Below are 27,490 nucleotides of genomic sequence, written 5' to 3'. Positions count from 1 at the left end.
AAAAAAATTAAATAATAATAAATAAATTATTCAGACATAATAGAAGTCTTAGTTTGGACCTTGGACCATCTTTATTATTATATTATGTTCTTAACAAGTTGTTGCACTGTGCTACTTGGAAGACAAAACCAAAGGTCAGACCAGGGTTGGACTGGTAATCTGGCATACCGGGCATATTCCCAGTGGGCCGACGCACTTTGGAGCCGATCAGGGGCGGACTGGCCATCGGGAGAACCAAGCGGGCCAATGGGTCGGCCGCAAAACGGGCTGAACGGACCACAAAATTGCACCGTGATTGTATATCGAGTAGGAATATCCCACATCCAACTTGAATGGAGCGCAGCATGACCGTGCACCCTGATGAAACAAAATGTATCGCAAGCAACTTTTAAATTGCAAATATTATTAGATCGATTTTTCCAGGTATTCTAGACCTACTTGATAGATTCATAAGAAAAATTATGATTTTTGACCTTCATTTCATAAATAGTCATGCTACAGTTAAAATTAGGCTTGCTTGAGCATTAAGTGTCCTTTCAAGTTCTGGCTTTCATGCGTGGATGTGTTTTTAAAATGTCAATTGGTTTTATTAGTTAGTTGAGACATAATGTATGATGTCCAAAGGCATAGGGTGTCTTATTCATTGTGAAACTGTGTTTTCTTAATGGCATGAATCACACTGAAGGCCTAGACGGTAAATGCACAGTCCGCCACTGAATATATGTATGATGAGGGCACGGAAAAAGTTTCCTGTTCAGTTATAATGTGAAATTCAAATAACAAAAACAAAAAAAAGTTGAAAACTGTTCATGTGAAGAACAACCCCAAAATATAAAACCGCCCGAAATTGAAGAAACAACAAAATATGAAAAGTGAATCATACCTCCACGTTTGCACAAAACCATGATGTAGTAGAACAGGTTGGTGAAAAGATTGAATGGAGACGGAATTCCAGACTTCCGGCTCATATCCCGAATCAGAACGGCACGGCCGAACTTCCACTCCATGTCGGACTGGGCCTGGATGCGCTGGTAAGTGTCGCTCATCGTGGCAATGAGCAGATTGATCAACACAATGAACGTCACCACTAGATAAGCACCAAAAACTACTTTAGCCAAAATAGCTGTCACGGGAGGCGACCGTTCTACTTTGGGAATTTCATCCGGATCTGTCAAACCAAACAAGGCAAAAAACAGCAGGTCGAACACATTTGCTTCTGTAGCATTGACTGTACTGCTTGAATCCTGATGGTTTTCTAGTGGATATAGAGGTTGGCATAAGGCTGTGAGACTCAACGTGAAAGCCATATAGAATAGCACAAGGATGACGGTGAAACGGCACAGATCTTTTATCAAGTCTTGAATGATGATGACCCACGGGCCGAACAAGTGATGGAACGTCAAGAATTCCAGAAGCTGAATGAAGCCCAATTTCATTGCGATGGCGAGGAGGACGTTCCTGGCCAACAGGCAGTGAAGATCAGCCGGTGGCCACCACTGGGAGAAGATAGCTATGATGTGGCAGAGCAGCGCAGCAGTGGAAAAGCCCAGGAGGAGGAGTCGAATCCAGGCTAGACCAGTGCGCGCACCTGAGAAGGTCAGTTCAGATACCAGTATTCCACACAGCCAGATCAGCAAGAGACATTCAAACCAACCGGGCACAAGACGGCCTTCAGAGAGCGGGCTTATGGGCGGGTAAACGATCGTCAGGATGAAGAGGGCCAACAGGAGGACGTGTGACACCAGATGATTCAATAACTTCACAATGGGGATGGTGTTAAAGCTGTATGGAGTTTAGAAAAGAAAGACACAAATTTGGGTCCTACTTTATATTAGATGTCTTTAGTATGAACTAACATTAAAATACATACAATACAATGCACTTAATTTGTAACTACACGTTGTTCATCAAGATGCTCACAAAATCCACATTTGCTGTTACTGAGGTTGAGGTACAGGTAGGTTTAGGGGTAGAGTTAACAGTGTAATTACACATGTAACTAAATGCAGGTACTTTAAATATAAATAAAATGCAACAACACGCATGTACATAAAAAGTACATTGTATCAAATGCTTACGTCATCTGCACTTATATAGCGCCATTTTAACCTTAGTGGTATTCAAAGCGCTTTACACTGCATCTCATTCACCCATTCACACATCAATGACGGCAGAGCTGTCATGCAAGGTGCTAGCCTGCCATTGGGGGCAAGTTGGGGTTCAGTGTCTTGCCCAAGGACACTTCGGCATGTGAAGTTATGTGGGCCGGGAATCGAACCGCCAACCCTGTGATTAGTGGCCGACCCGCTCTACCACCTGAGTGGGACCACAATCTAAAATAAATATTGACCATATTGCTTCTTTTCTTGCTAAATATTTGCTCAGATATATTCAGGGGTTAAACTGGGATTTTTAAGTATGGGGAACCCCAACAAAACTGAAAGGATTTTTAAATAATATCCCTCAAATTATGTTTTTTTAGTGCCCAGAAAAAAAACTAAATGACTACTTCATGCAAAATATGTTTTTTTTTATTTCAAATGAATTACTGTGTTAACCATCTGTTTGAAACAATTCTATATTCTCAATTCATTGGTAAGCGTATGTGAAAGCTAGATTTGTCAATATTTATAATAAATATTTGACAGTTATCATGACATGATTTTTGTATTTAAGATATTGAGTGATAGCAATTTTGAAAAGATTTGCCACCAAAACATAGCTGATTATCTCTGAGCATTCATTGGTACTTACACTTTTATTTTTTGCAATCTTGTAGCCTATGTTATCCTATCTTTCAAGAACCAGTGAACTGTACAGTTCCTTTTAAAGTCAATGTTATTATAGAATTTGAGAATGTCAAACCCTTTACCTGTGTCTGAGTGGCAGTGAGAGGACGAGCCACAGTGGAGGACAGAGAAGCAAGCAGAAGAACAACAGAAGGATCTTCCAAGAGTCCCACTGCAGTCTTCCGTACCACACATCTGTCAGGTACTTCTGCACCGCTGGGTGAGACATCACACCTTTCTGTCTCCCCTCGATCAGGCAATCCAGCACACTGGCACCTCGATGGTCTACAGCTCGGAGGATTGGACCTGCACCTAGATCCCTGGCTAAGGCAGCTAGGGTTAAGAGGTCAGAGGCCATGACCTCACAGTGACGAGCAGCGGCGTGCAGGTCAACTGAACGCTCCTTCTCTCTCAGTGCGGCCAGAGTCAGAGCTCGTGAAAGACGGACAGCTGTATCCAGTGGAGCGGCAGAGTGCAGTACAAACTCCTCCAGAGCAAGATTATCATTCATTCGCCCGCACACCATCAGATTAAAAACAAACTGTGGACAAAACATGATCAGATTGGAAAAACTGAAGACAAAATACTATCAGATTGAACACAAACTGATGACAAAACACCATCAGATTGAACACAAACTGATGACAAAACACCATCAGATTGAACACAAACTGAAGACAAAACACCATCAGATTGAACACAAACTGAAGACAAAACACCATCAGATTGAACACAAACTGCAGACAAATTGCCAGATTAAAACACTGACAAAATACCAGAAGATTACATACCAACTACTGTCAAAACACAATCAGATTAAAGACAAACTACAGGCGAAACATCAGATCAAACACAAACTGCAGAATAAAAAGACCATCAGATAAAATTTTAACTGCAGCCAAAACATCATCAGATTGAAAACATACAAAAGATCAAATAAAAGACTAACATGATAGGATAAAACAAATGCACCCAAAACACCATCAGATCAAACACAAACTGCAGAATAAAAAGACCATCAGATTAAACACAAACTGAAGACAAAACACAATCAGATTAAACACAAACTGAAGACAAAACACCATCAGATTAAACACATTTAAGACAAAACACCATCAGATTAAACATAAACTGATGACAAAACACAATCAGATTAAACACAAACTGAAGACAAAACACCATCAGATTAAACACAAACTGAAGACAAAACACCATCAGATTAAACACAAACTGAATACAAAACACCATCATATTAAACAAACTACAGGCGAAACATCAGATCGAACACAAACTGCAGAATAAAAAGACCATCAGATGAAACACAAACTGAAGACAAAACACAATCAGATTAAACACAAACTGAAGACAAAACATCATCATATTAAACACAAACTGAAGACAAAACACCATCATATTAAACACAAACTGAAGACAAAACACAATCAGATTAAACACAAACTGAAGACAAAACACCATCACATTAAACACAAACTGAAGACAAAACACAATCAGATTAAACACAAACTGAAGACAAAACACCATCAGATTAAACACAAACTGAAGACAAAACACCATCATATTAAACACAAACTGAAGACAAAACACAATCAGATTAAACACAAACTGAAGACAAAACACCATCAGATTAAACACGAACTGAAGACAAAACACCATCAGATTAAACACAAACTGAAAAAAACACCATCAGATCAAACACAAACTGCAGAATAAAAAGACCATCAGATCAAACACAAACTGCAGAATAAGAAGACCATCAGATTAAACACAAAATGAAGACAAAACACAATCAGATTAAACACAAACTGAAGACAAAACACCATCAGATTAAACACATTTAAGACAAAACACCATCAGATTAAACATAAACTGAAGATAAAACACAATCAGATTAAACACAAACTGAAGAAAAAACACCATCAGATTAAACACATTTAAGACAAAACACCATCAGATTAAACACAAACTGAAGACAAAACACCATCAGATTGAACACAAACTGAAGACAAAACACCATCAGATTAAACACAAACTGAAGACAAAACACCATCAGATTGAACACAAACTGAAGACAAAACACCATCAGATTAAACACAAATTGAAGACAAAACACCATCAGATTAAACACATTTAAGACAAAACACCATCAGATTAAACATAAACTGAAGATAAAACACAATCAGATTAAACACAAACTGAAGAAAAAACACCATCAGATTAAACACATTTAAGACAAAACACCATCAGATTAAACACAAACTGAAGACAAAACACCATCAGATTGAACACAAACTGAAGACAAAACACCATCAGATTAAACACAAACTGAAGACAAAACACCATCAGATTAAACACAAACTGAAGACAAAACATCATCAGATTAAACACAAATTGAAGACAAAACACCATCAGATTAAACACAAACTGAAGACAAAACATCATCAGATTAAACACAAACTGAAGACAAAACACCATCAGATTAAACCAAACTACAGACAAAACATCATCAGATTAAACACAAACTGAAGACAAAACATCATCAGATTAAACACAAACTGAAGACAAAACATCATCAGATTAAACACAAACTGAAGACAAAACACCATCAGATTAAACACAAACTGAAGACAAAACACCATCAGATTAAACACAAACTGACAGACAAAACACCATCAGATTAAAAGGCTAATTGCAGAAAAAGCACCACATTAAACACAAACTACATACAAAACATAACATTTAAACAAACACCAGACAAAACATCCTCAGATTAAAACATAAACTGCAAAGAAAACATAATCTTACAAGTTGCAGACAAAAACAAATCATGCAAAAAATCATATTGAAGATCAAATATGATCAGACTAAACAAACTGCAGACAAAACAGATTTAGATAGCACACAAACTGAGAACAAAACCAATCTTTAATACTAAGAACACAAACTACAGACAAAATATAATTACACTAACTACAAACTAAAGATAAAAACATCATCAGATTTAACCATTTACAGACAAAACAGATTTAGGTTAATACTAAGAACACACACTACAAACACTATATGATTGAACATACTACAAACAAAACATTGCAATATTGAATACAGACTACAGATAAAACTCAGATCAAACACAAGCTTCAGTGCATACAAAACATCTTTTATATTAAGAAAACAAATTTTACACAAAACTCCATCAGATTATAAACAAAATATAATATAAAGACACAAACACAAAATACAGACAAAACTATTTCAAAGTGAACACAAACTATGCACAATTTCATCATACTGATTACAAACTAAAGATAAAACATCATCAGATAAACATCTTTAATATTAACAACACAAACTGCTGTCAAAACACTATCACAAAGTCAGAACAAACACAAACTACACAGAAAAGTTGAACATAAATTTGAATCAAAACATCATCAGAAAAATACACAAATCAGAATAGCATCAGACTGAACACATGCAAAAGAGAGAAGACCATCAGAATATACTGTCCTCTAGTGGCACAAGGAGCAAACACTATCAATCGTATTCATAAGATCTGTTGTACTCACTCTTCTTTAGGCACTTTACCTTTGTTCTAATAAAAAGGATCAACAGTACAGAACACATCGATAATGTACGGGCCACTCTAAAATCCACTTTTGTGTTCTCATATGAGGGAGAGACAGAATGACAGACAGAAGACATGATAAGACTCACCTTCTTGTCGTCCAGTAGACATAGCGTGTTCTTCTCTTGCCTGAGCAGGAATATGACAGTGGACTCGTGGTTCTCCTGAGCAGCGTACTGCAGTGGAGTCTTTCCAACATGACACTCCACACATGCCGACGCGCCTCTCTCCACCAGGAATGACACCACATCCAGACAGCCCGCTTTAGCAGCATAGTGCAGCGGAGTCCAGCCGATCTGAACAAATGCATGTGAAATCATTTGTTATTTTTCTTAACATTTAAAGTACCAGTCTCATTCAGGTTTTTCCTCACCTTGTCTGTATGGTTGATTTCGGCTCCCTGTCCCAACAGAACTCTCAGCATGGACACGTGCCCGTGTGCGGCGGCCAGGTGAAGACAGGTACAGCCCTGTATGTCCGGCAGATGCAACATAGATCCAGACCTGCTGAGCAACAGACCAACCACAGCTGTGTGTCCGCTCTGAGCCGCCAGGTGCAGAGGGGTGGATCCCTGTAACACATGACGGGGTCGGTCAGAACTGTGTTAAACTGCTGGGGTTCAAATCATGTTAGTGGTTTGGGTTTCTTGCCTGTATGTCTGTTTCCGCATCAGCCTGAACTTCAGGAGAATTCAACAACAACCGAACCACATTCTCATGACCCGATTGAGCCGCCAGGTGTAGAGGAGTATAACCTGACTGAACACACACAAACACGCAAAAACAGTGGGACAACTTACATAGACTTAATAAACAACATGAAGACCTAGTAGAGAAATGTCTCATACTAGTCAGTCCTACCAAAACAGTGACCAGAATAGATACAAAATACATCATAAACAAATTAATACTATTTCCGTAAAAAGTTCTAGGTCTAGTTCTAGCGGGAAGACTAGCAGCTGTACATCATCGCACCATTAGCTATATAACTCCCAGCCAATCACATGTAAGTCTGCTCACAATCTATCACATTGCTGTTTCAGTGTGCTAACACGGCAACCTCCTCCACCCCACCACCACTGGTTGAGTCCCGTCCTGCACGGGGGTAGGCTTCACGTCCCTGCCTCCTGTCTCCGGCAGGATATGACGGTTCAGAGTACAACTTCTTCGGACCGCCAGACGGGGCTTATGCAAAAGAGAGACATTACATTTCTGTTTTATATTCATCAAATAAATGCCATCTTAAATTTCACTCAAATCTGCAAGTCTTCCTAATTTTTTATATTTGTAATTAAAATACCATTTATTATATAACAAAACTTTCAAAACTGATCCATATAAATATCTTGGGAGACTTTTTAAACGATTCTTTAAAAGAACCGTCTCAAAATAATATTTTTTTGTAACCGAATGAAAAGTAATATCATTTTTGTAACACATTTGAATGTTTTTCTTATTAAAATACCATTTATTATGTAACAGATCTCTTCAATACTGATTTATATCATTATCTTTTGAGTTTGTGAGTCATTTCAAATGATTCTTTAAAAGAACCCATAAAAAATATCAAGTGTTTGCAACCAAATATAAAATACACATTTTTAAACATATATTACATTTTTTCTTATTTAAATACCACTTATTATATTACAAAACATTCAAAACTGATTCATATCAATATTTTGTGAGGTTGTGAGTCTTTTTAAAAGATTCATTTAAAGAACAGACTCAAAAGAATACATTTTTGTAACAGATATAAAATGATAAAATTTTTGTAAAGTACTTTTAATATTTTTCATACTAAAATACCATTTATTAAATAACAAAACTCTTCAAGACTTATTCAAAACAATATATTGTGAGTTTGTGAGTCTTTTTAAATGATTCTTCAAAAGAACTGACTCATAAAAGTAATTCTACATTTGTTGCTCTGTAAAGCCCCTCCACCATGAGACCACACTTTTTATTAAATAAAACAGGCTACTATGAGTCTTCATCTTATGAAGCGTATGTCACTTTACACTGATTTGCAATAGTACTTTGTGGCAGGGCGAAGGGCGGGGTTGGGTCGTGATTCTGCACACACGGCCCCTAATCAGGCTAGTTAGCCCTTGAGAGGTATAAAGGCCGACCGAAGACAGCAGTGAGACAGAGAGAGAGATTTACGGACAGCTGTTCCGACACATTTGTGTGTTTGTCTTTTTGTTTAAGTTTCTTATTAAAATATTATTTATATCGTCAAGCCGGTACTCGCCGCCTCCTTTCCATTAATCCCTTTACAGTGGTGCCGAAACCCGGAAGGAGATGCGCTGTAGTAAAGTCCTTGCCACTAACATCCACCCCAACGGAGCAGCCGCGGCCATTCGCCAGGGGACGGAAGAACGGCCGCCGACCGCGAGGCCACGGTTGGGCCCTTGACCCTATCTGCTCCAGGGTGCTCAAAATGTTTTTTCCTCTCTCTAAAATGTTTTTATTTCTCTGTAAAAAAAAATTCTCAGGAAGAAATGTTTTTTTCTCCGATAAGTTTTTACTCTCTAAAGGAGAAAAAATGTTGAGAATGTTTTTTTTGAGAGAAAATAATTTTTGAAAGAATAGTTTTTCTAGAATAGAGAGAGGAAAAAAAACATTAAGGAGAGATACAATTTTGTATGTATATATGTGTAGGTCAAAGGACACTAAGACACCTAAATATTTTTTTTACCTAGTGACTTTTTTTTCGATGTTCTCCGTACGATGTAGCTATGTTTCAGTTAGATTACGAAGTCGTGTTACCTCAATTAATGGCTGTTGACGCATCACATCGTCTTTGCCTCCTTTACTGCTGCTGTTAGCAGGAAATTCACTGCGGATCGTAGCAGGAACTTCAGTCAAGATTTCTCTCACAAAATCCACCTGACCGAAACACGCTGCCACATGCAGAGCTGACAACCCAGTCTACACACACATACACACACACACACACACACACACACACACACACACACACACACACACACACACACACACACACACACACACACACACACACACACACGATTCAGTAAGATGAAAATACAATTCATCAAATGAAATAAAAGTTAATTAATAAAAAAAACGCACCTTTGAGCTTTGAATCTTGAGTGAAACGCTGGCTTTGAGCACCTCCAGAATATGCGTGTGTCCATTCTTGGCAGCCAGGTGTACGGCGGTCATCCCCTCCTGAAAACCACAGGGTTAGACAGGAACATACTGTCTGAATGAAATGTACAGTGACCAATCACAGTTTGTTTTGTTGCATCTCACCATTTTGGGCCAGGTAAATCTGAAATCGTTAAAAAGGACCGGTGTGGAAACAAAAAGAAAACAAAACACATACAAATAATGACATGTAAACCCCGAAGCAATTAATAAAAATGTGTCACACTGAAGGCTGTTCAAAAGGAAGGCAACTTAATTATGCTGCCTCAAAAGAGTGTGAGGCGTGCAAGTGTTTGTGAGACTACATCTGTCTCATTTTTCTAACTCACTACGTCCTCCAATGTCACTGAAGCTCCGGCCTCCAGAAGAACTTTCACCACCTCCATATGACCGCCAGCAGCAGCTAAATGCAGCGGACACAATCCGTTAGCCTGCGGATATATCAAGAGCATAACAATTATAATTCATAGTATTTTATGCAATGGTTATCAGTGACCTAGCTTTAACCGTTGACATCCGTACCTTGTTGTTGAGGGTGAGTAGTCCTCTTTCATTAAACGTGAGCAGTTCTTTAATGACGGCCACGCTGCCTTTAGCCGCAGCGATGTGTGTGCAGGTCGCGCCCTCCATGTTAGCTAGTGTGGCTAACACTGGTCTGTGCCTCAGAAACAGCTTCACCACCTCAGAGTGATCGTTCTCAGCTGCCAGATGAAGAGGTGTCTGGCCGTGCTGAGAAAACACACAAACATACTAAAACAAACTGATTTTAGTGTCCTAAGGTGACCAATAATATGTTGTTAAGTGTGCTACAAATTCAAAATTTTCTTTGGAGCTAAGTATGCTAACATTTTCATTCTCCCCCTTTTTCTCCCCAATTTGGAATGCCCGATGACCACTACTTAGTAGGTCCTTGTGGTGGCGCGGTTACTCACCTCAATCCAGGTGGCGGAGGACAAGTCTCCTCCACTTCTGAGACTGTCAATCCGCGCATCTGATCACGTGACTCGTTGTGTATGACACCGCGGAGACTCACAGCATGTGGAGGCTCATGCTACTCTCCACGATCCACACACAACTCACCACATGCCCCATTGAGAGCGAGAACCACTAATCACCACCACGAGGAGGTTACCCCATGTGACTCTACCCTCCCTAGCAACCCGGCCAATTTGGTTGCTTAGGAGACCTGGCTGGAGTCACTCAGCACACCCTGGATTCAAACTTCTTCTAATTTATTGCATTCAGCCATTTACACTACCAACCTCTTATAAATGTGCTGTCATTGTTTATATCACTGATGCTTGAAAGGGAATGGACTATATAATAACATGCAGATGGTGCAATAACCGGAGAAGAACCTCCAAATTAAACTGCACTTGATACAACTCATAAACGTTTTGCGATTTCCAGACCCACTTGTGTCTAGGCTAAGTGCATACTTGCACAAAAATACCAAAACTTCACTGTGTTTGTATGACTAAAGTCAATATTTTGTATTATTTTTTTACCCCATTGGTGAATAGTTCTTTTATTATACCCCATTGGCGAATAGTTCTTTTATTATACCCCATTGGCGAATAGTTCTTTTATTGTACCCCATTGGGGAATAGTTATTTTATTATACCCCATTGGGGAATAGTTATTTTATTTTACCCCATTGGAGAATAGTTCTTTTATTATACCCCATTGGCGAATAGTTCTTTTATTTTACCCCATTGGCGAATAGTTCTTTTATTATACCCCATTGGGGAATAGTTCTTTTATTATACCCCATTGGGGAATAGTTCTTTTATTATACCCCATTGGCGAATAGTTCTTTTATTATACCCCATTGGCAAATAGTTCTTTTATTTTACCCCATTGGCAAATAGTTCTTTTATTTTACCCCATTGGTGAATAGTTCTTTTATTTTACACCATTGGCAAATAGTTCTTTTATTTTACCCCATTGGTGAATAGTTCTTTTATTTTACACCATTGGCAAACAGTTCTTTTATTTTACCCCATTGGCGAATAGTTCTTTTATTATACCTCATTGGCGAATAGTTCTTTTATTTTACCCCATTGGAGAATAGTTATTTCGTAAAATATCTTATGTTATTTTGGTTCTCAAGTAAATTTATCTTGTTTTAAGGATGTTTAGATATTTTAAAAAAAATGTAAACATTAAACATTAAAAAATGTTTTTTGCAGTGCTGATGAATCGTTCACAATATGACCAGGAACATGTTTTAGTCAAATACATAAAGCAAATTTAGAATTTATGTTGACTAAAAAACAATTTAAATATAATAATGTAACATTTTTTTAAAAATAGATAAAATGTATATTCCTCAACACCGAAATATAATATCAAACATACGAGACACAATGAGAATTACTGAGGTTTGACGTTATCGACGTCACCATATTTGATTTAAGCACTATATTAATGTATTTGAGCATGAATAACGACTTAAATTTGATTCTGTTCATGGCTTCAGAAGACTTGGAATATAGAGAATGAGTCATGTTGATTACGTTTACTCTGGTTTTATGGTGTTTTTGGTCCTTTTTTTTATCTTGACAGACCAGAGTCACTATCCACTTTCATTACAAGACAAATCAAATCTGTCAAGACCTTTTTTTTTAATGACCTTTTGTGTCTCAAGGCTAGGTGAACTATTTCTTTAATAAACTCACAATATCCGTGGCAGTGATGTCGGCATTCAAGTTTAACAGACTGCAGCAAATGTCGAGCTGTCCGCTGATGGCCGCTAAGTGCAGAGGGGTCTGTTTTCTCTGCCGAAAAATGAGATATACAGACTGTAAACAAACACATGCCATCTCACCATAAGAGCTCTTAACCACAATAACTAGTACTTGTACAGCGCTCTTACCAGAGAGAGAGCATCAATACTGGCCTGATGGGTCTCTACCAGCAGTCTAACGAGCTGGGCCGTCCCGCTCTGAACGCTCAGGTGCAGCGGTGTCAGACCAAGTTTGGTCTTAGCGTTCACAAAGGCCTTGTGAGACAGCAGGATATCGACGATGTCTTGATGACCTTTTTCTGCAGCTAGATGAATGGCGGCCTTCCCTTCCTGTTGTCGGCATGTCAAATTCATTATTCATAATTTCTAACAGTTTTCTTTAAGACACAGTATGTTTTTACCCATCAGTTCTGAATGGCAAAAAGCCTGTGGGATGCCATGCCCCCTCAGCCCCCACTTAGACCTGACTAATGGGCATTATGTTGATTACCACAATAAAATGGAGCTGTGGCTGTCTGTGGAGAACAAGGCCTTGAGAGGAAGAACTGTAAGGATTGACACCTGTGGTAAATGATCACTAACAGCTGTGACACACACTTGCTGTGTGTGTGTGTGTGTGTGTGTATATGTGTGTGTGTGTATGTGTGTGTGTGTGTGTGTGTGTGTGTGTGTGTGTGTGAAGACTGCTGTGACACTGAAAAGTAACTTGCATAATAATAAGATGAGCCACATATAGCCACAAGACATAAACAATATACACATTAACATGACTGTGTAAAATTATAGCCAATTCCAGGATAACGGGACTTCATTACCATGACAACAAAAGTAGTCTATATAACTTTACACAGACAAGTTAGAAAGAGATTTTATCGCACTAAAATCATGTTGACACGTACTTTTGAAACAGTGAGTATTTTGATGTTTACAGATTAAACCCCATTGACTTCTATTGTAAATGTATTACTGTAATCATAATTTTAGTTTCTTTTCTGAAAACAAGTGACAATTTAAATAATATTTTTGTGGTAATCAATATATTGCCACAAATGCATGACCTTTATTGACCCGGGAACATTCTTTTGAACCCTAAAGCATGTCAATATTTTTATTGATTAATATTTTAGGAGTATTGACGCTGACTATCACCCCTGGAGTCGTGAGTTTGAATCCCAGGGCGTGCTGAGTGACTCCAGTCCGGTCTCCTAAGCAACCAAATTGGCCCGGTTGCTAGGGAAGGTAGAGTCACATGGGGTAACCTCCTCGTGGTCGCTATAATGTGGTTCTGGGGCGTGTGGTGAGTTGTGCGTGGATGCCGTGGAGAATAGCGTTAAACCTCCACACGCGCTATGTCTCCACGGTAACACGCTCAACAGGCCACGTGATAAAATGTGCGGATTGATGGTCTCAGATGTGAAGGCAACTGAGATTCGTCCTCCGCTACCCGGATTGAGGCTAATCACTACGCCACCATGAGGACTTAGAGCACATTGGGAATTGGGAAATTTTTAATTTGGGCAGAAAAGGGGTGAAAATCAGAATTTTTTTAAAAAGTAAAATAAATAAAGGGATAGTTCACCCAAAAATGAAAATTTGCTCCTCAATTAATCACCCTCATTGAACACAAATTAATATTTTTAGAAGAATATCTCAGATTTGTAGGTCCATACAATGCAAGTGAATGTGACCAGAATGTTGAAGCTCCAAAAAGCAGATAAATGCAGCATAAAATTGGATAAAATATTAATTAATGTCTCCTAAAGCGATACAATAGGTGTGGTTGAGAAACAGATAAATATTTAAGTCCTTTTTTACTATAAATTCTCCTCCCTGCCCAGAAGATGGTGATTTGCACGAAGAATGCGTATCACCAAAATCAAAAGTAAAAGAATGTAAAGTTGGAGACTGATAGTAAAAAAGGACTTAACTATAGATCTGCTTCTATCCCTTTAAGATCTTGGCAGGTCAAATGATCCAGAATGTGGACATATCACTGGTGTTATGATATTTTAGTTATAGTTTCTCTGACCTCATCGAACACGTCCACTCTGGCATTATTCTGCAGCAGAATCCTGACAACCTCCGTGTGACCCTGTTCTGCTGCCAACAGCAATGGAGACCAGCCATTCTGTTTAATATATATACAAGCGCACATGTACACAAAGCATTGACAAATATATATTAGCACAAAATCCTTTATATATCAACTGTGAAATAGAGAAATTAATAAAAGTTAATAAAGCACCAAACCACTCAAAACCCACAAACAACACATGCAGTAAATGTTCCCTTCTTCCTCTGTAGAGTTTTGACTCTGTACCTTGGCGTGTTTGTTAATGGCTCTCTGGAGCTGGTTGGTTGGGACATTGCTGAGCATCTCCTGTAGTACCGCGGTGTTTCCCACCCTGGCACTGTAATGTAGAGGCGTCTCTCCACTCTGAAAGAATTAGAAAACGGTGAAAAATGCAGAACACACTTGCTGCAAACAAGTCCCTAATTTAGTTTTCACTCTATGACTGTTAGATTTTTATTAGTTTTTAGTAGAGCTGTTGATTTAGCACAATAATTCAGTGCGATTAATAACATTAAAAATAATGTTTTATATAATGTTTTGTCCACGGACCGTAATAAGGAATATTCTTACCATCTGAGCATTTTAAGCTTGAAGCGCCACCTGTTTTCAGCAGGGGGCAGTAAGGGCAACTCCAGCTGTATAGACAATGCACAGTTGTACAGAGAATAAAGCAACGGGACAGCACAAGATGAGAACATGTTCTTGCGTTCAAACACATTTTACATTTATTCACTTAGAAGATGCTTTAATCCAAAGCGACTTACAAATGAGGAGAACAATAGAAGCGATTCATCCAGCAAAATGGGCAACAATATAATTGCTGTAATACAAGTCTCACACAGCTTAGAGCAGTACACATAGCAGGAACATGAAGCTAGTGCATTAGTATGAATGGGTTAGATGTTCAAACACAGCTAGCGGAGTGCAATTCCGAAAGCAGGGATCTTGAGACATGGTAAGTCTGCACTTATATAGCACCTTTTTAACCTTAGAGGTATTCAAAGCGTTTTACACTGCGTCACATTCACCCATTCACACACACATTCACACGCCAATGACAGCAGAGCTGCCATGCAAGGTGCTAGCCTGCCATTGGGAGCAATTTGGGTTCAGTGTCTTGCCCAAGGACACTTCGGCATGTGGAGTCATGTGGGCCGGGAATCAAACCGCCAACCCTGTGATTAGTGGCCGACCCGCTCTACCACCTGAGCCACATCCGCCCCATAGCTTTTATGATTTTATACGTTTCAAACTACATTTAACTTGATACAGCGACCTAAACATGTTATTTATGATGCGACACAATCAAAGTAAGACACTCCAAAAGTGTCCGTCTGATGCATGTGTACATTGTTGTATCCTTAGAAAAGCCCTAAGAGTAAATCTATCTCAGACAGATAGAAGGATTAAATTGCAAATTGGATTACTGTGGACTGTAGGCCAATGACAGGCTTATGCTCAATAATAAACAATAAATAATCAATATGTTATGCCACAATAATGTCATGCATTTTAATGATCTGAATAACTATATTTATAATATATATATATATATATAGATTGATAAGGGAATGATAAGGGAATGAAGTAGGGGGGCGTTCCTCAAAAAAAAGGTTGAGAACCTCTTATATATAGTGTGTATATATATATAGTGTTGTTTTAGTTTTTCACTATTAAGTTTTTTGTTAACGCAAAGGTTTCCATTTTAGTTTTTGTTAATGACAATAACACTGTGAGACACCTGTCTCGTGACCGCTGTGATGTCAGCATGATACTCCATCAGTATCTTGATGATGTGGATGTCCTCGTCCGTCTGATGCGCTGCGTCTCTCCTGAGCTCAGCAGCCAGATGCAGCGGCGTCTCGCCAATCTACAGGGGGCGCAAAAACAACCACGACCACACACATGCTAAACAAGCCGGGTTTCATTGAGCCTATAATATATCTGTGACTCATGTCATCTCATCTTTCAGTGAGTCTGACCTTGTTCCTCTGATGGACACAAAGCTCCGCCTCCTGGTGGCTTCTCTCATGGTTCAGATAGTTTAAAATCTCCTCCACCACATGTGCGTGACAGTGACGCACAGCGACCTGAAGAGGATTTTCTCCAACCTGTTTAGACATAATTCAAAAAAATAAGAAAAAGAGAAAATACCAAATCACTACATTTATTATCTCGATATCTTAATATGCAAATAAGGCACGCAAGAACAACATATGCACTAACTTTGCATGCACCTTAAAAACTAAAATTTACATTTGACAAAGATTTTTACAAAACGGATATTAGTATTATTCTTCTTTATTTCATACATAACCTTTGTGACCAATTAATTTCCATGATTTTTCCATTTGTTTGGAAAATTCTGGATTTTTAATCTACCGAATCATTTGGACCGATTTGGGGACCATTTTGGCCAATTACTATCTATTCAAAAAAAGGGGGTCACTTACAAATAGGACATCACAGTGGCTTGCAAGCAAGTTCAAATCAACAGAAACTCCAAACGGGAAGAAAATCTTGGTGATTAATAATTTCAGAGCAGAGAGTAACTTGAAAAGGTTTCGTTCATTTCCATGACTTTTCTAGGCCTAACATTTTATTTGAAATGATATAAGTTCCCTTCTGAGGGAACTCGCACTGCGTCGTTGAAAACGACTCTTTGGGGAACGCTCCTTAGCGTGCGCCTCTGAATTATGAATGAAAATATTCCAATCTTGATTGGTGTTGCGTCATGACATAACATGTGACGGCATAACCGGATGCATAAAAGTGACGCCGGCACACAAACACATTAGCTTTCGCTCTTCAGCAAGCGCTCTATGTCTATTGTTTGTCTTATTTGGTGTTGTTTGTCTGATTTAAAAATTTTATGGCCACCGAGCAGTTCAAGAAGTGCGTGCACCCCTGCCCTCGTTTCATTACGGGTAGGGACACGCACGCTTTATGTGTGAACTGTTTGGGAGCGCAGCACGCACAGGCAGCTCTCGAGGGATCTGCCTGTGAAAGTTGTGAAGCACTACCCATGAGAGTGCTGTGTTCCCGGTTGGCGTGCTTTGATGAGCACGGTCAGGCTCGCGTTCCCCACGGATCTGGTCCCGCGTCTGTTGAGGCAGCGCGGCGGTTGAGATCGTGGGGTTCGCAGCGGGATCTTGCAGATGAGAATGAGACTGCTACGGCACTTTCTCATTCTTCGTTTGAGGATCCCGAGCCTACTGTGAGTGGTGCAGAAGCCCACGTCGCGGCTTCTTCTGCCCACGATCAGGTCCCAATGCTTGAGCTCTCTGCTTCCGAGGAAGTGGATATGCTCAGCATTGATGCGGACGACCGTGAGTCAAGCACGCCTGTTCTCGTCCACGCTTATGAGGAGCTGGTTGAGGTTGTGATGCGTGCCGTGGCCAGACTTAACATTAGCTGGCCACAAAATGAGCAGGGAACGCTGGTCGGAAGCAAATTAGACGAGCGTTTCCTGCGGCACACATCACAACCCCAGCGCCGGGGTTTGCCGTTTTTCCCCGATCTCCACAAAGAGATCTCGAGATCGTGGGATAAACCACATTCGTCCCGTGTCTCCAGCCCCAGTGTGGTTGATTACGGCGATGTTTTTGGGGCACGGGATATGGGCTATGGGAAGATGCCTGGTGTGGAGGAGGCTTTAGCCGGTTACCTCTCTCCTGAGTCGGCATCTTCCCTTAAAACCCCGGCGCTGCCTAGTAAGCCCTGCAGAGATACATCTGCATTAATAAGCAGGGCTTACATGGCGGCAGGTCGGGCTGGTTCATGCCTGCACTCAATGACGATTTTGCAAGCGTACCAGGCCGACCTCCTGAAAGATTTAGACGAGGGGGAGGGGCCAACTCCCGAAGATATCGCAGAGTTGCGCAGAGCCACAGATCTGTCTCTCCGGGCCACTAAAGAGACGGCCCACGCTATTGGCCGCTCTATGGCAGCTATGGTGGCCACGGAGAGGCATCTGTGGCTAAATTTGTCGGGCATAAAAGAAAAAGATAAAGCTTTTCTGCTTGATGCTCCGCTCTCGCCCTCTGGCCTGTTCGGCGACGCCGTTACATCGGTCGTCGACAGGTTTCAGGAGGCGAGGAAACAATCTGCGGCGTTCAAGCAGTTCCTCCCCCGTAGGGCAAAGTCTAAATCAAGTAGGGTGGGGCAAGCAGATCAGCCCCAGCCTTCAGTCAGCTCCTTGCACCGCGCAGAGCAAAAGGAGAGCGTTTCCTCTAGAGCCCCTCCTCCAGGAGCTTGGCAACAGAGGTAACGCTCCCAGCGGAAGCCCTCCAGCCAGAGGGGCGACCTGAGGGACGTCCTTAAGGCTAGGAGGGCTTCGGGTAAGAGGTCCTAACCAGGGTGGTAGAACCTCGGAGGGCTGTCCCCCCCGCTGCAGAGCAACCGAGGTTGTTCTCGCAGCGGAGTCCTTAGGGAATCGGTCTCGGTTTCCCGCCGTCTCTGACGCTTCGGGCCACATCAATTTCCAGCGAACACACACCGTGCCGTTCGTGTCAAAAAATAAAAAACACACATCAATTATGGTCACGAGAACTGTGTCGACTAAATCCTGCCGGTGTCCCGCTTCAGGAAGTCGAGAACAGTGCTCGAAAAACACCCGAGACCAGCCTCGAGAGGTGTTCCCTTAGTAGATTTTGTAGAGGCATGGAATCATCTTCCCAACATATCTGCATGGGTCCTGCATATAATAAAATCAGGGTACAGACTGCAGTTCGAGCACCGCCCCCCCAAGTTCTCTGGGGTGGTGCAGACTACAGTGGTTCCGGAGCGGGCTCAGGTGATGGAACAAGAAGTGCAATCTCTGCTGCTGAAGGGGGCCATAGAACGTGTTCCTCATTCAGACAGGGAGTCCGGTCTTTACAGCCGGTACTTTATAGTTCCAAAAAAGGATGGGGGGTTGAGGCCGATTTTAGATCTCAGAGTGTTGAACCGGTCTCTGAGGAGGTTCAGGTTCAAAATGCTTACTATTCCTGTCATCGTGAGTCAGATCAGATCCGAGGACTGGTTTGTCACGATAGATCTAAAAGACGCCTATTTTCATGTATCCATCCTTTCATGTCACAGGAGGTTCCTGAGGTTCGCTTTCGGGGGCGAAGCTTACCAATATCGGGTTCTTCCGTTCGGCCTAGCACTATCTCCCCGCACGTTCACCAAATGTATGGATGCAGCTCTTGCTCCACTGAGACTTCAGGGCATCCGCATACTCAATTATATCGACGACTGGCTCATTCTGGCCCAGTCTCGAGGAATGGCGGTTCGGCATCGAAATGTCGTCCTTTGCCACATTCGAAATTTGGGGTTGAGACTCAACACAGAAAAGAGTGTGTTACAACCATCCCAGTGCACAACGTTTCTGGGTGTTGTGTGGAACTCGGTTACGATGCAGGCACGTATGTCTCCTGCACGCATCGAGTCCCTTATGGCGATGGTGTCCGGGTTAAAGCTAGGCCAGGCCATCACTGTAAAGCGATTTCAAAGACTGCTGGGCCTCATGGCAGCGGCATCCAACATTATACCTTTGGGCCTTCTACACATGAGGCCCCTCCAGTGGTGGCTGAAAGCCAAGGGGTTTCCCCAAGGGGAATCCATTTCGTATAAGCACAGTAACGCGCAGATGCCTTCGTTCTCTGCTAATATGGAAGAAACCTTGGTTCCTGTCCCAAGGACCAGTGTTGGGAGCATCATGTCGCCGGAAAACCGTTTCGACAGACGCCTCCCTCACTGGCTGGGGCGCGGTCATGGACGGCCGCTTTGCCAGGGGTCTGTGGCAGGACCATCATCATTCTTGGCACATAAACTGTCTAGAGATGTTGGCTGTGTTCAGGGCTCTGAGGAGCTTCCTTCCAGACATCAAAGGTTACCATGTCCTAGTACGTTCGGACAATACATCAGTGGTAGCTTATCTGAACCGACAAGGGGGACTCAGATCGCGCCCTCTGTGCAGACTGGCGCATCAAATAATTCTTTGGTCCCAAGGGAAAATACTGTCTATCAGAGCAATGTATATTCCGGGGGTTCAGAATCAGGGAGCGGACATCCTGTCGAGGCAGGGGCTGAGGCCTGGGGAATGGAGACTTCATCCAGAGGTGGTGAAGTTGATTTGGGACAAATTTGGACCATCGGAAGTGGATCTATTCGTGTCTCGAGAGACGTCCCACTGTCCACTTTGGTTCTCCCTCTCACATCCAGCCCCACTGGCCGAGGCTTCGCCTGTATGCATTTCCCCGATCGCTCTGCTCCCGGGAGTCCTGGAAAGGGTCCACCAAGAGGGCATCAGTCTACTTCTGGTTGCCCCGATGTGGCCGACCCGAGTATGGTTCTCAGACATAATTTCACTCCTGATAGCTCCGCCATGGCAGATTCCTCTGAGGAGGGATTTGTTGTCTCAGGCAGGGGGCACAGTTTTCCACCCTCGTCCAGAGCTGTGGAAACTGTGGGTCTGGCCCCTGAGGGGGTTCAGAACCTAAATGCTGGTCTATCACCGGGGGTGGTTGAAACCATACTTAACTCTAGGGCTCCGTCTACTAGGAGATTATATGGCCTCAAGTGGAATGTGTTCTCCACTTGGTGTAGAGAACATGAAGTAGATCCAGTCAACTGCCCGGTGGCTTCAGTTCTGCAGTTTCTTCAAGATCGTTTCTCTGCGGGTCTCTCCCCTTCCACACTTAAGGTGTATGTGGCAGCCATTTCGGCTTTCCATGCACCACTGAGTGATGGGCCTCTGGGGAGGCACCAGCTGGTCATTCGTCTTCTCCGTGGTACATGGAGGATGAGACCGACAACCAGGTCCAGGGTTCCTGCCTGGGACCTGGCGGTGGTTCTCGAAGGGTTATCCCTGGCCCCCTTCGAACCCCTTCAGTCGGCTTCGTCCAAGGACCTGACGTTCAAGATGGCTTTTCTCTTAGCTATTACCTCTCTAAAGAGGGTGGGAGATCTTCAAGCCCTGGCAGTAACACCAGCTTGCTTGGAGTTCGCCCCTGGCGGAGTTAAAGCCATTTTGCACCCGAGACCTGGCTATGTGCCTAAGGTGCCTTCTAACACGGCACGGTCTATGGTCCTGCAGGCTTTTCATCCTCCACCGCATGTGTCGGCAGAAGAAGAGAGGCTCCATTTGCTCTGCCCTGTCAGAGCTTTGAGCGTTTACCTCGAGAGGTCCTCTTCTTGGAGGAGGTCGGACCAACTGTTAGTGTGTTTTGGGTCACCTAAGAAGGGGCTCCCTGCCTCGAAACAAACCATTAGTAATTGGATTGTTCAGGCTATTATCTCGGCCTACAAGGTGCGCAATTTGCCTTCACCTTTGGCCATAAGGGCTCATTCAACTAGAGGCATGGCGTCCTCTAGGGCTCTTTTATCGGGAGTACCCCTCCAGGAGATCTGTGAGGCAGCCGGTTGGGCTACCCCGCACACTTTCATCAGGTTCTATAGTCTGCACCTTCCTAGTACGCCTGGCGCACGTGTGCTCTCGTCCTAGCTGAGTGCCTGAGTTCAGTTTCACTCTAGGGCAGGCCTTTTTTCGGTGCGTGGCCTAGTGGGCATTCGTTTCCCCAAAGAGTCGTTTTCAACGGCGCAGTCGCGAGTTCCCTCGGAAGGGAACGTCTCGGGTTATGACTATAACCCTTGTTCCCTGAGAAGGAACGAGACACTGCGTCGTCCTGCCACGCCCTCAATGCCTGAGAGTGGCTTGCTTCATCGCTAGGCTAATGTGTTTGTGTGCGGCGTCACTTTTATGCATCCGGTTATGCCGTCACATGTTACGTCATGATGCAACACCAATCAAGATTGGAATAGTTTCATTCATAATTCAGAGGCGCACGCTAAGGAGCGTTCCCCAAAGAGTCGTTTTCAATGACGCAGTGTCTCGTTCCCTTCTCAGGGAACAAGGGTTATAGTCATAACCCGAGACGTTTTCCATGATGGTGGGGAAGCCTGTAAATGTCAAAACACTGTGCATAGGTTGGGAAAGCTCGTACAAATCATGTCATTTATAAGGAAGCAATTCTTATGTAAATAAATCAATCTGTTAAAATGTTTCTATCATGAAAAGTTTGAATACCTATGTGTAAAGTTCGGTTCACGTATGGTTATCGGAAGTCGAATAACACAAAATATAAACAACTTTCTAAACTTTTTGCTACATCATGATTAAAGAGCGATAATCCCAAAACCTGATAACTGATTGGTGAACCAAAAAAGTAGTTTTTTTTACCCTATCTTGCCTTTGCGCCACATCCACATTAATACATTTGCGTTTGAAAATGCATAGTTTTGGCCTTCTGTCCACACTGAGACGGCATTTTTGTAGGCGGAAAACGCTCTCCCAAATGGATCCATTTGAAAATGCCATCTTCACGTTGTAGTGTGGACTGGGATAACGGAGACATTGGAAAACGATGACGTGTCCATTCAACCAAACAAATCAAGCTGGCGGCCTGTGTTGTGGCGGCCTGTGTTGTAGCGGCGCTGTTGTGCCTGATATTCACATTGATTGTGTTGTTAAAGATAAATGTTACTTTGTACAACATTCACATCGCATTCCTTCGAAGGCTACGGAAGTTTACTCGGAATTGGTGTTCGGTGACAGAACACGAGGACAACTGATTTAAGCGTTTTCATATGTTTCAGTGTGGACGAGCAACTTTTGGAAAATGCTTGAAAACGGCAGTGTGGACAGAGAGAGTTTCGAAAACGATGATCCGCATGAATGTAGACGTAGACATGATGTCTTTAAAGGAAAGATTTACCCAAAATTCTCTCATCATTAACTCAAAAAGCTTCATAAATCTGTATAAAATTATTCCAGTGGTTTAATCCATGTCTTCAGAAGTGACCCAGTCAGTTTTGGGTGAGATCAGACCAAAATATAGCTTGTTTTTCACTGTACATCTTTCCATTGCAGTTTGATTACACTTCCTGCAGCGCAGGGGTCCCCAAACTATTTGCAGCAAGGGCCAGGTCACTCTGCTATGTTTTCAAGGGGGGCCGGAGAGAGCCTATAGTATTTTTGTCACAGAGATTATTCTTCTGCTGAATTAAAATCCATTTACAGAACATAATTTGAATATTGTTAACTTTATTGCATGTATACATTTCTTAGCAACTTGCCACCAAAAACCAGATTGATTCATTGATTCGCTCATTGACCATTTCTGAAAATTATGCATTTGCGCCAGTAGATGGCGCCAAATTACCTTCTTTTACGATTTGAACATGGAAAAGGTGGACTTATTCATGATCAGAAAAAGTCTAATTATCCTTTATTAAAATATTCATCTCAACAATTCAGCTAAGAGACTTTAGCACTGCAGAGTGCATTTTATTTGTGAACATGTGTACCAGTACATTCAGTTCCTTCATGAATGAATCTTATCTCATTCAGACTCAAACGACCGACTCGAACTTCCGTTCATTGGGTCCAACCAGTGATATACTCTTAAAAAGCCTGCAGTCGAATGCTACTGGCAAACACAATAGTCAGCCTTACAGGCATGAAAAGCCGTATCGCTTCCTGAGCGATAGCAAGGGTCTCACAACTATGGCCTGCGGGCCGGATACAGCCCTCCGTAATGCTTTGACCGGCCCGCAGGCCGTAGTTGTGAGACCCTTGCTATAGTGCCATCTAGCACTCTGCGTGTGTGTGTCAAGCACTAGGAAGTGTAATCAGGCTTGAACTCATGATCGTGACTTTATCTTCCAAGGTCTGGTCACCATTCACTTGCATTGTATGGACCTACAGAGCTGAAATATTATTCTGAAAATCTTAATTTGTGTTCTGCTGAAGAAAGAAAGTCATGCACATCTGGGATGGCATGAGGATGAGTAAAAAGATGAGAGAATTACATTTTTGGGTGAACAATCCCTTTAATATACCTTAGACGTCCAGGTGACATCTCCTCCCTCCTGGATCAGAGCTCGTATTATCTGCAGATTCCCGTGACGGGCGGCCACATGCATAGCGGTTTCCCCGTTCTGATAAAGAGACAGTAATAGTGTTAGAATATCATGCTTTATTACATCCAGTGTTGTTTATAACTGACTGACCTCCAGCTCTGCATTCACTTCTGCTCCGCTCTTCAGAAGCATCTGAGCCACCTGTTCACCTTCCTTCACACGCGCTGCAATGTGCAGAGGGGTTTCCTGTGCCTTTACCCATGGGAAAAATCATATGACTTCACTGAAATACATTGCAGACTACTGTTATGATGCTTTTCAGTCACTTTTATTTTCCCCAGAAAAAAAACAATTACAGTTTCAAATGACATGAGGGTGAGTAAATAATGACAACTTTTTGAATGTACTCTTTAAACAGGTGCTTGGCTACCTTTCCCCCTCGGAGCTGCACATGTGCCCCGAATCCCAGTAACATCTGCACCACCTGCGGTTTGCAGTTCTCCACTGCGACGTGCAGAGCCATCTGGCCGTCTTTATCGGTGGAGTCCACATGCGCACCCTTCTGGAGCAGAGCTTTCACTACAGCCGTGTGGCCTCTCTTAGCTGCCGCGTGCAAACACACTGCACCTGACTGACAACAGAAACACAGAGACAAATAAGACACAGAAAAGTCTCTTGAAAGGCAAATACACCTTTACAGGACGATATTAAAGACCCCATGAAATCAGACTGAGAGTTTTGTGACTTTTAGTCCATGTGCGTTAGCTTTGAGGTCATCAATATGTAGAGCTGGGTAAAAATATACATTTTACGATGCATTGCAATCTTCGTTTGTATGAACTTGATATCGATCCTTAAATTCCAAGATCGATCTTTCACTCTGTGCAACCCTCTACAACAATGGCAGGAAATAAATCACATTTGTAACCAAATTTTGCGCTATGCAACTAAAGTTTAAATATTTGGCAACTGGCTGGTATAGGTTCAGATTTCACTCAGCGGTGATTGAGTATTTTAGTGGTGAAGAAGTTCAATAGTGAGATCCTTTGACCGAGTGTTGAGAGGAAAAGTTTGGTTTGACTCGTTCTGTGTAGTGCGTGTCCAAAGACGAGATCCACACAATCAATCTGTCATTGAATAATGTCTCTTTTAATATCTTTTCTGCTATTTACCATCAGTTGTTGATCAAAAACAGCATAAAAGAAACATTTAATTATAATCGCAGACAGCACGGATGATATAAAGCTGTTCGAGTCTTCTCTCGTTAATATGCGCTCTTTACAGAACTGCCGGCTTTCTTAAAGAGACAGTAACTGTTTTTTAGCACTTGTTCAATGAATTAAAGTAAATACTTGTAAATAGTACAAATTATGTATGTTAACTATACAAATGTAACAAAATGTAATATATGCAATATAATATCATATTTATTGATTGAATGCATGGAAATGTGATCAAAATGATGAAAATCATTTGGCTTGTGAATCCAAATGGAATTGGAACCAGCATTAAATGCAACTATATACATTTAAAAAATACATTATTCTTCTTGTGAGAAAACAGACTTTAACTATTGGTGACTCATTCTGCACTACATATTTAACATAAAATGTGTCCACTCCAAAAAATATTTTAGCCTATTTTTATGATTTAAGCATTTCAATTTCATAACAAAATTCCATTAAACTGAATTGTGTAATGTATAACAAAATTGAATTAATAAAACTATATATATATTATTATTAAAGATTGCTCAATTTAATATGATGGAATGTGTTATTTTTTGAGCGTATGGATGCACAATTAATACAATTAAAATCATGATATGTCCTAGTGTGATTATTAAAACGCAAAAGAGTGCGATTAAATCAAATAAAACACAGTCTACATGTGCTGCTCGCTTCTGAATAAATGTGTGAGCATCACGCAAGCTCTCTGTGAATAAGAGATGACAGAGAGCAGAGAAAATGCAAAAATAACGACAGCAATATATTACTACTTTATAGTAAAAAGTTACAATTCAATGTAATAATACTCAGCAATATCTCACGAGCAAGAGGGATGTACTGAATTTAGGTTTTCATAAATATTTTAATTTATACTGTAATTGTTCTAGTTAATTTGATCAAACACCCTTCTAATTATACAATTGAATTAAACTTTAAAAATAAAGAAAGAAAGATAAATATATAAATAAATAAGACAACAACGTCAACACAGGACAGAAAACAGACTTCATTAAATACATTCACGGAGTCTTAAAAATAAATTCCAAATTCTAAATTCCAAATCTTACATTTACACAACCAGAATGAAACGAAAACACATGAAAGAGATTTCGTAGGAAATATTTCCGAATTGATCTTCGGCCCTTTGTGTAGTTATCATTTATTTGACGTATAAGACTTAATCGGACTAATAATTGGTTGAGTTCAGCACCTTGTTTGGCATGTGCAGTGGAACGCCTTTCCTCAGGAACGTGAGGGCCGTTTCAGGGTGACCGCACTGGGACGCGATATGCAAGAGCGTGTTTCCATCCTGTACCATTCGGGGAGAGTGTCGTTTGAAATACACAAAAAGATCAAATAACATGAAGGATTAGTTCACACAAAGATGGACTGTCTTTCTCGCGAAGGACACAAAAGGAGATATTTACTGTATAGAAACATTTATAGTAATGTAAGAAGAATTTGGGCCAAAATGAGCACCAAATGATGACAGAATTTTCCCGTTTGGGGAACAACTACTTGAACAAATGATTTAAAAGTGAGCCACCTTAGTCCTTGCTAACACACATGACTTGAACGTCTCAGTGAGAATCTCGACCACATTGGTGTGACCCTGCTCAGCCGCGATGTGCAGAGGAGATCTGTCCATCTGACACAGAACAGAAAGAGAGAAGTGAGTAATACACACTGCTATTACCCAAAGGATGGATGGATAAGTGCATGATGAATAGAATCAAGCAAACCATGTAGATAAAGAGATAAAGATCTGTTCATGCTCCCTCTCTGAATGTTTGTGTTTTACCTTGTCTAAAATGTTGGGATTAGCTTTACAGTGGTATAAGAACCTCAGCATGTTCTCGTCTCCTGTTAAAGCTGCGATGTGAAGAGAAGTCTGCCAGTCATTCTGCACACACAGTAGCAA

General features: G+C 41.4%; 1 protein-coding gene across 1 annotated transcript in view; it reads right to left on the bottom strand.

Moving 5' to 3' along the window:
- LOC127650377 (serine/threonine-protein phosphatase 6 regulatory ankyrin repeat subunit C-like) overlaps positions 1-27,490 on the bottom strand; it is a 53,629-nt gene that overhangs the window by 13,093 nt on the left and 13,046 nt on the right. Inside the window, exons 7-27 of the mRNA XM_052135752.1 lie at positions 27,371-27,472; positions 27,116-27,217; positions 26,780-26,878; positions 24,771-24,971; positions 24,491-24,592; positions 24,320-24,418; positions 16,417-16,545; positions 16,176-16,304; positions 14,681-14,797; positions 14,390-14,488; positions 12,490-12,690; positions 12,293-12,391; positions 10,134-10,340; positions 9,941-10,042; positions 9,534-9,632; positions 9,207-9,368; positions 7,086-7,193; positions 6,809-7,006; positions 6,525-6,731; positions 2,873-3,330; positions 884-1,782 (exon numbers count right to left, since the gene is read on the bottom strand). Coding sequence (XP_051991712.1) covers positions 884-1,782; positions 2,873-3,330; positions 6,525-6,731; positions 6,809-7,006; positions 7,086-7,193; positions 9,207-9,368; positions 9,534-9,632; positions 9,941-10,042; positions 10,134-10,340; positions 12,293-12,391; positions 12,490-12,690; positions 14,390-14,488; positions 14,681-14,797; positions 16,176-16,304; positions 16,417-16,545; positions 24,320-24,418; positions 24,491-24,592; positions 24,771-24,971; positions 26,780-26,878; positions 27,116-27,217; positions 27,371-27,472 — 3,919 coding nt within the window. The remainder of the gene's footprint in view (positions 1-883; positions 1,783-2,872; positions 3,331-6,524; positions 6,732-6,808; positions 7,007-7,085; positions 7,194-9,206; positions 9,369-9,533; positions 9,633-9,940; positions 10,043-10,133; positions 10,341-12,292; positions 12,392-12,489; positions 12,691-14,389; positions 14,489-14,680; positions 14,798-16,175; positions 16,305-16,416; positions 16,546-24,319; positions 24,419-24,490; positions 24,593-24,770; positions 24,972-26,779; positions 26,879-27,115; positions 27,218-27,370; positions 27,473-27,490) is intronic.

Source organism: Xyrauchen texanus, chromosome 10 (genome assembly GCF_025860055.1).
Source record: "Xyrauchen texanus isolate HMW12.3.18 chromosome 10, RBS_HiC_50CHRs, whole genome shotgun sequence".
Classification (NCBI taxonomy): Eukaryota; Metazoa; Chordata; class Actinopteri; order Cypriniformes; family Catostomidae; genus Xyrauchen; species Xyrauchen texanus.
Note: the sequence above shows the minus strand (reverse complement) of the source record. Positions and strands in the feature narration are given on the sequence as shown.